This window comes from Monomorium pharaonis, chromosome 5 (assembly GCF_013373865.1).
Source record: "Monomorium pharaonis isolate MP-MQ-018 chromosome 5, ASM1337386v2, whole genome shotgun sequence".
Classification (NCBI taxonomy): domain Eukaryota; kingdom Metazoa; phylum Arthropoda; class Insecta; order Hymenoptera; family Formicidae; genus Monomorium; species Monomorium pharaonis.
In genome coordinates this window covers 8,032,881-8,046,031 of record NC_050471.1, presented here as the reverse complement: position 1 = coordinate 8,046,031, position 13,151 = coordinate 8,032,881, and the positions used below count along the sequence as shown (strand labels likewise).

Here is a 13,151-nt window from a genome sequence, read left to right as displayed (position 1 = left end):
ATTAAATGCAAAATACACTTTGCACACATTTCCATCAATCTGAATCCCATTTTTTTTTTGTTTCCCGTTAACACGTTTTATGTTAATTATTGATGTTATGCTTGAAGAGTTAATCTACGATAAATATTTAAAAAGTTGCTTAAATATTTATTCATTCGATATTTGTACAAAATATATTCGTGAAATTAAAAAAAAAAACTTTTAGAGTGCATATAATCCAAAAACTTTGAAATAAACGAGATATGCCATTTTGCAAAGAACGTGAAATTTTTATTGTTTTCTGAAGTATTAAAAAATATGAAAGAATATCCAGATAGAAATGGGGGAATGACTGTCGCACGCATTTACGAAGGATTAATTAATTGATATCACGAGCATACACATAATTTATATAATATAAGCTACAAGCACATAGATAATAATTTATATGTTGTTTCCATTTCTATCTATTTAAAAATATGTTTTATACCGTTGTCTCTTGATACATACTTACGGCACTTTAGGTTGAAACATATTTTTCCAATGTTTCCTAGCATGCAACGCGACACGTGTAAGCGCACCTGCTCACTTTGATGGATTATCTCGACCGATAATATGTTTATCTAATGAAAATGCGAGTCTAAGGTGCGTGCTTTTGTTACATAACTGGTTACTGAATACGTCCCTGACTTACGATAGAAAAACGTATTCGATCGATTGAAAACGGAATGTGATTAATCAATTATGATTACATTACTTTTAATAAAACTTTAAATTAAAACTTTTAGAAATTCACAACGGAAATTTAGACATCCATGTGAAATTTATAAATTAAAACATTAACGTTGGACATTAAAATGTTACATAATTATAATATTATATCACATCATGTGTACACTAATTATATATATATATACTATATAAAACGGAATAATATAATAGATAATTCTGTCTGAGATCAATATTCAAATTTTAGAAAAGCGATCGTTAACACGTTAAATTCATTGAATTTTTTTCACATCTTTTTATTCACATTCCGCATTTAAATTCTTCTTCACAATACGTACACTGATCCCTTAAATATCTATCCAATTTTTTTTTTATCGGCATTCATCGCGAATTCAGTGCGAAAAGTTGACAACAGCTTCTACAAATACGAAATTCGTCGATCGTTTGGCCAGCCGATTTTTCCGTGTCTCGATTAGCCCCCGCCCTTTATCCTTCAAAAAAAAAAAGCAATAATCGTCCTAGCGAGCGAGAGGCACTCTCGAAATCGGCTTGCCTAAGCGGGTACTCGTTCGTAACAGTTAGGAGGATTCGACGTCGACGAGCCGGGCGTCGCGACGCCGCGTGGGCGTCGGGGGCATCCATCATGCCCAGCGCGTGAATTACCACCGCTGCTCCTAACCCAACCTAAGAGATTTCCGAAGAAGGAGGTAGCGGTTGGATGGAAAGCGGGACGAGACTAAAGGAGTGGAGAAGCCGGAGGGAGGAAGAGGCTGTCCAAACTCGACCCTGCGAGTAGTTGCCTTGCAAACGACGACGAATCTTCTCCTCCATTTCTCTTCTTCTTCTTCTTCTTCGCTTCTTCTTCTTACAAGTTTTCTTTTATCCCAGTTCCGCTTTTCCGTTCCTCACTCATCGTATGTGTGTACGTATGCATGTATGCGAGTACCAGATCAAATAGAAAAATCGATTGTTTCTGCCCTCGAGAAAACGAAGTTTAGACGCGGATCATCCGAATAATTAAGAAGCAAATCACCGCAAGTCACCGAATAAATTCCACGTCTGAGCTTACAGTATGAAAATTGTACAGCGAACAAATTAATCCCCTCGATCATATTACATGACAATTCATATTTAAAATTAATATAAAAGCTGTACAAATTTAAGAATAATTAAACTGATTAATTGATATTTCTTTCAATTTATATTTAAATTTGAAAGAAACCTGTGACATATACACTTTTTTCGCCTCTTTCGCTTTTTTTCACCCCTTTCCTCTCCCTTTATCTCCCCCTCTCTTTCTCTTTCTGCTTATAAGCTAAGAATAATTTCCAAAGGAATGACTCGTAACTTTAGCCCGGGTCAGTCACGCCGACAGTGACGAATAATGGATATTCTGTCGACGAGAGAAAGAAGAGAGCGAGAGGGATACAGAGCGGTGGGAGACGGAGGTATCCCGCGATAAATTCGCGCTATATTTTTCACAGTGGAACCATCTCGTGCTTCCACGTCCTCATAACCGGCACAAATTGCGCAAAAATACTGCCACATATAAATTGCGGCGAAATCGGCGCGCGCGCCGACAAGTCCGGGAATCTCCCGGATCTAATTTGAGCGAAAGCCTTTCCCGTTCCTCTGTGACCGCGTCGTCCCTTTCCTTATATCGTATACGTATCCAACACGCGGACGAGTCTCTAGGTACATTTTTAACCCTTCTATTACTGCCGGGGAAGATTACGAAATTACTTCGGAGTGGATCTTTCTGCCGCATCTTAATCTTAACTAAGTAATTTTAATCTAGGTATTTATTTTAATCTATTTTATATTTGTTCTTTTTATACTTTCGTGGATTTTAATGTAAACTTGAAAAGTATTACATACAATTATTATTTTTATTTATGTATCACGAACGATATTAAAACGATATGAATTATTTAGTTACACAGTTAAAATTCACTTTGTTATGATAAAATTCAAGTGAATGAAACTTCATGTGTTGTCAATACATTCAGATTTTCATCGGAAATGTCGGCTTAAAGGGAAACTTCGAAGAATAAGCAGCGATCAATTATCCGCACCTATGTCGTGGGAAACTTTCAAACTTCCCAGATAGGGGGGGTATCTACCCTGTTTTTTCTATTTGCCGATATTTCAGCCGCGATAAAGAGATCGGAGTATGGTCTAGACTGGCCGAGTCGATAAAGGAATCTATTACCGCCGAGAGAGGAAGAACAGGAAGGAAAAGAGAGTCCAGAGATGTGCCACTGACTCCGTGGAATCTCTCAGAATTTTTCAGCTCTCCCGACTATTACAATATAGCGTTTCTTTATCTGGAGATGCCGCGAATATCAGAAGAGGGGTCGGACCCCTCCGCGCCGTTCGTTTCCGCTGGAGATTGGTAGTTTTTCTCGGACTTTATTGGTAGCACATCGCCGGAACACAGCGAACGTTAATATTGGCCGCCTTTTTTCGATAGTGCCCATCGCGGAATCACGAAATTGAATTTATGATATACACTGACGGAGGAGACGAACGGCCGCGACTATTTCGGATTAAATCCTGCGAGAAGACGACTGTCTTCCTTTCCTAGAAAGTCGATACCGCAACAAGAAGAAATGTGGAGAGTAGAAATTGCATGCTCCAACAGAATTTCTAAATATTGCAATTTTATGCCCGATATTTTACTGGAAAGAACTATGTTATGTTTATTGCAAGGATTTATTTTACATTGTAAAATATAAGAGCGGTTAAAAATATAAGTTAGTTAACAAATTTGTAAGTTTTCTCCAATAAAGGTTTTCATTTATTATAGGTTTAGCAGAGCTGGAAGATTTTATTAATAAACATCCCCATTATTATAAAGTGTTCCTACAGCTGCAACTTTGCGACGCGAGTTCTTATCAAATATTGAAATCTCACTTGAAAATGCCGATTTAGACATCACCCGTTCAGATTTCACTTAAGAAAAGTTGCCTCTTTCGTTTTTAGCCCATTTACGAAAGTCCCAATCTCCCCACTGATTGCCGAGAAACCCCGCGTGTTAACATTTGGTTTAAAAGAAACGCACTCGGCGAAAGCGATATACTTTGCGACTCGTGTACGATCGCGGCCGTAGTAGAAGTCATGCGAATATGAGTTTCCCAAAAGAAGACCTCGAGGGCTCCAAATCGCAAATCGTCCGCCGCGAGTCTGCGAGGCGGGACGACCTTCCCTCCTTCTATCTCGCAGCAAGGAAATGGAGAGGAAACTGATTGGAGCTGTTAACGTAAATACGCGAATGGATGTACGCGATCGGAAATCGGGATTAGTGAATTGGCTCACTGTTTCTCCCTTATATCTCCTCCCGTAGGGAGGAGATGGTGCTCACCGTCCCTCCCTCCCTTTCTCTCTCTCTCTCTCTTTCTCGTCGTTCTTACCCGAGAAACTATCGTTTCGCCTTCCCGATCTTCGCCGCTCTATCTCGATATCTTGTTCGTTTTCTCCCTCTCCGACTCTCTTCCGGCTCACCACCGACCAAATTGAGCGCTCGTACGCCGTTCGATCTTGCATTTGGCCGGCAGTCTGGATTTCTGATTTGAGTGCTTGCAATTTTCGGACGGTAGAATCCGGCTTTACGCCGTTCGCACGCTCGAGACTGCCGGTCTCTCTTTGCGAATTAACCGAACCCTCTCGCCATTGTCGCAGTAATTCGCGCGTTTGCAATTCGCTATGGCTTCTTTACACCACTGACGAGAAGGCATTAATGCCACGTTAACGTCGTCGCTCTTCACGGCAAAGAGAAATTACTTGAGAGCATGAATACACATTTTCGACGTAATTGAAAATGATTATCAGCATTTGCATGATTATTAACGTAGTAATCATTATTATGCTTTCGCGCAATGTTATTTTTGGGAAATGTGTAATTAAAATGGAAAAACGTGATCAAAGGAAATACCGAGGGCACAAATAATATTTTCATCCGCTTAATTAACGTATGAGATTTTATGAATGCACAGGGGAAAAAGATTGACATTACTTGAGATTGAAGAATAATTATAAAGTAGAAAAATGAAAGATCCTTTTGATGTAAAAGCGAAGTCTTGCTGCGCCAAGACTTGTAACGGATCACCTTTACGTCATGCCCCGGCTAAAGTGCATACAGGTAGGCGGTACGTGGGTGTGTATGTGTGTACATGTGTGTGGCTATAAGCAAGTACACACTCGATCCTTCTTCGATCGTTCGGCAAATGCTTTTTACGAAATTGGACTCGTCAATGGAATTGAATTAATGTATACCGAGAGAAAGAGAGAGGGAGAGAGTTACACGCGCGGATTGGTGGGATGGTCTTGTTGGCAGTCTTCTTGGATGTGATCGGTTCTCGGTCACCATCTAATCACCTGAGAGCACAAACGTCGTCATCGATGTAAAACGATATCGCTTCCTTTGCGAGCCACGTTTCTCTTTTATGCTTACAATTGCTGCCAAACTTTCAATTGGCATTGACAATTCTTATTCGTAAACATGGATAAGATTGTACCATTAAAGAACTTGTTAAATAAAATAGAAGTGAGTTGGACCGTACTTCAAACAAAAAATCACAGAGTTCTAAGAAATAATCATTTAAATAAATCTTTTAACAAAAAGAATTTTAACTGTGTCAATTTTGAAATAGATATTATTAAAATCTCGAGAAAAGTAGATTAAGCCGCTCTTCAGTCAATTATTGCAAAAACTAAAGATTCTAATCTTCGCAGAAATTATTTTACGTTTAAGTATATAGTTTGATGACATAATTAATTTTCAAGATTGATTTAATTAAATATGATCCATATTATTTGTATTAAGTATCTTTTCGCGAATAAAGAAGCGACAGATTTTAAATTTCATTCCATTGCAATTCGTTTGTTAAATCATGTTGAGGTAAGTTAAGTTCAGAACTCGAGTTCGCCGTACACTAAGAACTGAGATCAAAGGATAATCTCTATTTCCTTGCTAAAGAAATACTTTTGTCTAATTTTAGGAAGTACCTGTTCAACAAAATTCATTTTATCTAATTGCAAAAAAAAATTAAAACATATACAATTAAATGATGTTTAATATAAAAATGCGAAAAGCATCATATGATTTATTATTAAATCTTGAATGCTTTGTTAAATCATTTTCTCAGATTAAATTAATTAACGTAGAAAAAGAATCCTGCTTGTAAAATTAATTATTTAAAGTCAGAGCTATCGAATGACAATTTCTGCCTCATGGTTTACTGGTTACGAGGATTTTTTATTGCGCGATTAAAATCATCGTATAAGGTACATGTGTAGTCTTGGCTTGCCCGCAAACCGCAACTTTGTTACCCACGTCCTTTCGATAAGAAAGACTTTCAGAAGCGTAAGATACACATGACAAGATAAAAACCACGTCCGTAAAAATTGATGTAGGGCTGCGTTTCCTTCCGCGATTATACGGCTATCTAAAGCCGTTCGCTATCTGTGATTGTTTCCCGTCTCTCGTAGATGGATTAAGAATTTCGTTACGTTATAATACGATAAAATATTTCACCTAGTATATTAAAAAACAGCCGAAATGAAGCAATTAGAGATAATTGCGGAGTCATGGCACACATCTTTGCACTTTTATAATATTAATTATGCTATAAATATATTATAAGTATTTCGATTTAATTTTAGATTTATTTGCTATATTGAATTTTTTGGTTACATATGTAAAAGATCATTGATATACATATTGTATATTAGAATCATTGATGTACTTTATATTATTAATACATTAATATGTATTATTTTCTGTCTTATATAAAATTGTTATCTTTTAATTTGCGTTCTTTTATTTTTAAAAGCAAAATTGTGTAGATAATAGAATGTGCTAGAAAAAAATCCTACTTTTGTAACTCACTATACTTCACAATTCCCGTGTAATTTCCTTTGCAGATTTCCCGTTTCTTTCCGTGCGCTCGACGGTACGAAATGACGCATGCAGATCGTGAAATGCGAATGCATGTCGAATCATTGAGCGAGCGCATCCTCGAAGCTCGGCGATCGAGACAAATCGTTCGTTCAGGCCGGGCCTGGTTTCTTTCTTTCCACGTGCGCATTAAGAATTAAAGCTTCCGTGCTTGTAGTTACCTAACGATCGTGATTTATTATTCAAACTGTCCCTTTCCCTGGCCACCGCCGCCAATCATCATCGCAAATTCCCTATGACGAGCGATCGCCCGCTCGTTTCCGCGTTCCCCGTATCGGAAAGGCCATTTGCAATCTGTCGAAACCGAAATGTAATTGATCGCCGGCAAGAATGCCGTCCTCGTTCCACGGGCGCATTGTACGTGTTGCGATATTATGCACACAGACCAAAAGATGATAAGAGTGCTTTTTATCAATGGCAAGTTTAGAAACTCTTTATCGCGTAATAAATTATGCGAACTTTGGTAGTGTTAACAAAATGGAGCATTAGCGAGATATAAGTGCGACCGATATAAATTATCGATGTATCTTTATCTCAGTTTTTTTCCAAGATTATTTCTATTTGCGTAATAACAGATATATCGTAGATGAAAAATTCATGTGCTCGCATATGCGTTTTCGTTTGTATTTAACTGTACTTCCGCGTAGAAACTGTTGATCAAATTTTCGCGATTCGCCATTTTATTAAATCATAACTGGTATCCCTCCTCCAGAAAACTGAGCCAAAACAATCTAAACGCAAATTTCGAAGGCGCTTTTAATGCCGGTGGCTTTTGATTGCCGCTGTTTTGCCCAGATGCTCCGTGCCCTAGCGACCTTGAAGTGAAGACTTACGGGGGTAGTCGTGCTCGCCGCCATCTCGTCTTTCCGTTGATTTCGGCGTTCCTTATCACATGTATTCGGGTCCACGGTACGCAAGCGAATATCGTAGCGAGAGGCACGATGGCATACGCTCCATATATTACGCGTTATATAGTCCATTCGGACGCAAGATAACCGTTCTGCTCTTGCCCTCATCTAGACGACGACGGCGCGCGGCCATCTCCGTCGCGTTCTTTTTCGCTTTTAGACGACGAAGGCTGTTTCCGCACGGTTTATAGAGATTTTCGATGAAAGTGCCGGGCTTTATCGGCGCAGCCGAGAATCGCAGTTGGAAGAGAAAGAGAAAGAGAGAGGAGCTGCGCGCGCGCGTACGCGGAGCTCGTTCTGCGCTCTCTTGCTTTGCGTAAGATCGACAAAGTGATCTCTATCTTTAAACTCAGTCAAGCAATCTCGATAAAGCATTTCCTCTAAGGGACATCTCTAGTTATATTATGAATACAGACGGTAAATTTAATTAAACGCTAATCGGCATTGGAGGGTTCTAGTTGTACTTTGCATAATTCTAATTAATATCAGGGGGATGGCATTTTTTAATATACAGTTTCTTATCTGATTCTTAGCTCTTTTATCAGTCTTAAAATCTTTTAAATTTTAATTGATTGAATTAGGTTTATCAGTTTTTAATTTTATTTAATTTGAGATTTTTCTGAATGCATTATCCTTTAAATATTTTTGTTAAAGATTTTTATATTTAAAATAATCACTTTTAGCACTTTTAGCACATTATTTCGCATTTGTTAGTTGATATTATTTTCCTTAGATATTTTTACTATAATAATTGCTCCTATTGTAACTGAGTTACAACTGATTTTTTAAAGCTATTTCAATTTTACAAATCTGCCAATGTAATCTCTCACAAAAGCCCCGGCTGGATGGAAAAATCGGAACGGTGGCGCCGAAAATGTCTTCATCTTCGAAGCATAGCACCGATAAAGGCGGGTAGATGATGGGGTTATAAACTCCCGCCGTATAGTCCGCGACTGCACGACTGAAATGGCTGATCGTCCCATCGGAGGGGTAGTCCATCCCACGAGCACGAGTCTCTCTCACGCGGGGGTTAAAGGCGAAAGGAGTCTGGCGCTGGCGATCGTAAAAGCATCCCGGCGGCGCGATACCCCCGACAGCTTCTCGAACTTGTCGATAAATACTTTCGTCGTCTTTCCGGATATTCAGAAGTCTCCGGCGAGACGATCGGTCAAGTTTGAAAAGAGTGTTGGGCAGTAAAGGCGGGAAAGCACTAAGCCGCGATAAAAGTAACGAGGAGCTCAGATTTATATTGCGGAACTCATTTTGCGACCGACTAATTCGACGAGCTTATCAAAACCGGAAGCCAGCATGGTGAAACAAAGGGGAAAGGATTCGTGCCGGTCTGTTAAGCTTTATTCCGTCTGTTATACGGTCATTCGGGACTACGGTAGTTACCGTCGCATCAGCGCAACACAAGCGAAACCTGTATGCTACGTACCGTCCGATGGTCGTGGCTCTCTTTTTTCGCGGATTGATATTGAAAGGGATATGCCGTGGGTGGAAGCAACGAACGCGATATGCGTCATGAAGGCGAGCTGTTTCTTTCTGGCAGTAAAGAATACATCGCTTACATTTCCACGTTATAAATTTTTGGATGTTAAAGCGTCCGGTGCACATGTCAGACGTCCAAGTAAATTGAACGTAGCGGCTGGATGATAAATATCTCGCAGTTTTATGATTTACCAAAATGTCATAAGGCGTTATATATATATAAAAAAAAAATAAACTATTCGTAGAAAAATGTAATATAAACAGAGATTTTTTGTTTTTAATAGAAAAATTTTGATGTACTCACGATGTGGCTAAAGATCCTTGTGCTCGATGATCTCGTAATAACATCGTCGAGAGAAAACGGATTTTTATGATTATTTCTGTCCATTTAAAGGCTAACAGTCTGCAATTCTGTTTTGGGAGGGCGACTTAACGAAACGATAAAACGCCGTGGCGCTAGTTTGAGAAAGTTCTTCGAAATACTTCACGTCAACTTCCGCCTGTCTCGTCCGCGACATAACGGCCGTTTTAAAGAAGCCATTTTTATTTATCACGGCGTCTTCTGCGTGTATGTATTTCGTCTGAAAGCGTCTTTCGGCGCGCCGACTTGCGCGCAACGGGAGACGAAGACGAAAGGAAATTGTTATCGTTTCGCGACAGGGGTACTCTCGTATTAGGGTAGAAGCTTTCCGAAATTTTTCGGAAGATCCGGCTGCCATATCCGTAGCCGATTCAATTTGCCTAATGAAGAAGGCAAGAGGGACAACGGGGAACTATAAAGCGCGGCTTCTATGATTCACTCTTCATGAATTGATTTTTTTTTTTTTTTCGTATATGGAATTCTCGTATTCTCTTATACACATGTACGGATAGTATAGGTACTGTGCCGCTGCGAAAAGCAGAGACTCCGCTATATATCGAACAAGACAGATCCCCTATATAATTTATGCGGAAGAGCATTTAGGTTTACGATGGTTCAGAAAAAGTCCTAATCGAATTACCGAATATATTACTATTTTAATACTGACGAAAATCTTTAAATATCAAAATTACTTTTTCATTATTTTATAACGCACCAACTATGTAATAATTAAAAAAAATTTTTTGTAAAATAAAATAAGATAATGAAATTAATTATTTAACAAGACACCTATTTGATTTTATAACGTATGATTTAAAAAGTGCTTCTCTTTCCTGTCGCTACTTTATAATATAAATCATGTTATTCTTTCTGTTCGCAGAATTCTATACGTCACAACTTGTCGCTGCACAGTAGGTTCATGCGAGTACAGAACGAAGGTACCGGCAAGAGTTCCTGGTGGATGATCAATCGCGACGCGAAGCCGGGCAAATCCGCCCGTCGCAGGTAAGTCCGGATTGTCAACAATTTGCCTCTCTTCCTGTTTTTCTGTCTCCCTCTTGACCGCGCACTGTCAAGAGTACCGTGTGTATCGTGCTTGTTGTAGAGCCACTACTATGGAGAGCACCGGAAGTCTAGAGAAACGACGCGGCCGTTCGAAGAAGATCGCCGACGCTCTGAGGAACGGTGGGCTGCTAGCTGAGCCCACGTCCAGTCCCAGCAGCAGCGTCGGAGAGGGTCTGGACCTGTTCCCCGACAGCCCCCTGCCGCCCGCTAGCGGATTCCAGCTCTCCTCTGACTTCCGGTAGAGCTTTTAATATTTTCGTTTAAAAGTAAAACACGCGAAAAATTTGCAAAATACAAAGATTTATAGTTTGAAAAGTCAAAATATTTTGAACCGTATATCCCCTTTTAAAGGGGCTGTCATATCGGTTGATATGAATCGTGTAATATCGGAACTAAATCAATTTTTTTTTTAATTTCGAGAGAATTTGAAATTTACAAGTATTAGCTACAGGAATTGAACAGCAGTTTTAATTGCTTGGCAATATATGAAACGTACGATAACGTAATATAGAATTTTTGAATGTTGGACATTATGTACATTATGCGCGCGCGTGCACATGCATACATTTATATGAGATCTTCATATTAAACGTTCTACAAAATTAGTAAGATATTAGTTATAAATCTCGAGAAAATGCTCAAGGCGAAATTATTTTTTACTACTCAGTCCTCGCGCCTCAAGTAATGCATCTTCCTGTGGCCGATTGAGTCCTATCCCAGCGGTTATCGGAGAACCAGATTGGACACCGACCTACTCTTCTTACAGCCCGGAACAGCAACTAGGTACACATCTAACAATAATTTAGCGATCTCTTCTTTTCTGTTTTTAGGATTCGTCTTTGCATATTATAAAGTTGCACCTTTTAGTTATATTAAACAGTTTTATAAATTGAAAATTATATATACATATGGATTGTGACAAGGTCAACTCTAATAGAAAGAAGATAAAATAAACTTTTTGCCTTTCGTCTATCTTAATAACACGGGGTGTTAACGATTAATACGTGGTGCATCGTGTTCGACAGCAGATTCGATGCTAGCAGGCAACTTGGCTGAGACGATGAAACTGGAACCCTACCAAATATACCAGACATCACCGCCGGCCAGTCACCAGCAACAAACGGGCCCACCGCCGCCTTACTACGAAGCACAGTACCAGAGGAACAACGGCCTACGCACCTCGTCATCCGCATCCTATGGCCTGCCACCTACTCCGCAGTCGGCCAATCAGCAAAGATGTCCGATTCACGGTCTGCAACCGTGCGCCTGTCAGATGGTGAGTCCGAAATTTTTGGCGGATTTTTCGCGCCAGGATACCACAATTCTCTACAAAGGAGGACGTCAGCGTTTTTATGTTGCGCATGTTCGGCCTGGCAATGTTGCAAAATCAATAAGGATCGCGTATGTTTTACACAAACGCGCGCATACACACGTAAACGTACGATGTGTCTATCTGGCTTTTATGTGGCCAAAAGTGGAAAGCGACAATATAGCTAAAATGAATTAATAAATGTGTCACTTTTGCGAAATTAATTATTTTCTTAAGATTAATTATAAATACGACTTAATCGAAAAATGATTATATCGAAGGAGTCGAGGAATCTTTTCTTTATGGAAATTGAGCTCGTTATTTTCCACGACGCCGATATTTTTGCAACAATATTTTTGTTGTCTTGTGTGAAAAGATTTGCGATGGTGCGATGGAAACTTATTTACATTTTATTATTGAAACTGGCTTAAAAAAGCATCATACGCTTATGGAATTGTATCGGAACGTATTTTCGATAACGGTACAAATGCAAACACATTCGGATGAAGCTCAGAACAACTCACCTAATTGATCAATTTTCACGAGATTGAATTTGTGCTAAGATTAAGTTATGCTAAGAACGCGAATAATTATCAGAAATATATTCATAATTTCATTTACAAATCGTTATTAATTAATTTGTCAAATATTTGCATTTATACCTAAGAAATTAGATACAAATACAAATTGTTGTAATCAACACTTTTTTCCTTTTGTCTTAATCGTACCTTTTTTTCACGAATTTGAAAACTAGAACCTGAGTCCCGGCATGTCACCGTCCGGTATGTCACCGTCGTATCAGCAAAGTGAGCCCAGTCCTACGACATTGGGTAGCAGTCAACAGCAAACGCTGCAATATATGATTCAGACGCAACAGCGTCAACAGCAGCAGCAACAACAGCAACAGCAGCAGCCGCCACATCAGCCGCAGCATCAGCCGGCACAAACTGGACCAGCTGGTCCTAGCCCGCCCAACACGCCCACACCCTGCCCCGCCACGGGGGCCAGCACGATGATGGGTCAGCTGATGGGTGCGCTTAACCATTCCACCCTTGATGACCTCAATATCAGCATCGAGGCGATGCACGGCGGCTTCGACTGCAACGTCGAGGAAGTAAGTCTGATCATGCCGCGTCTGTTACTACTGACATTACCGCGGTTACGTTTCTTACTACCGTCATTAACAAATTTGTGAGAAGTTTGCGGAATTTTTATCATTTCTCGTGCTTGCAAGTATTCTGAGATTTTCTAAATTAAATATAAAACTTTTTTTTTATATTAAAAACGCATTAAATACACGTATAAATGCGAACAGTTTCTCATTTGATCCCTGGCTGTTATTCAAAATTT

The 13,151-nt window shown here is 39.4% G+C and overlaps 1 protein-coding gene and 1 long non-coding RNA gene across 5 annotated transcripts in view; one reads left to right on the top strand and one right to left on the bottom strand.

The window, feature by feature from the left end:
- The window catches only part of LOC114255010, an 88,987-nt gene that overhangs the window by 16,084 nt on the left and 59,752 nt on the right, over positions 1-13,151 (bottom strand). The gene's annotated exons all lie outside the window — the stretch shown is intronic.
- Positions 1-13,151, top strand: part of LOC105831006 (forkhead box protein O) — a 156,540-nt gene that overhangs the window by 99,605 nt on the left and 43,784 nt on the right. For 3 of the 4 annotated variants that reach the window (XR_004963480.1, XR_004963481.1, XM_036287629.1), the window contains exons 2-6: positions 10,308-10,432; positions 10,533-10,730; positions 11,160-11,275; positions 11,518-11,768; positions 12,556-12,915. Coding sequence is in view for 1 of the 4 variants with exons in the window: in XM_036287629.1 (XP_036143522.1) it covers positions 10,308-10,432; positions 10,533-10,730; positions 11,160-11,275; positions 11,518-11,768; positions 12,556-12,915 (1,050 nt within the window). In the remaining 3 variants the exon portion in view is untranslated. The remainder of the gene's footprint in view (positions 1-10,307; positions 10,433-10,532; positions 10,731-11,159; positions 11,276-11,517; positions 11,769-12,555; positions 12,916-13,151) is intronic. The other variant, XR_004963479.1, reaches the window with a different exon arrangement.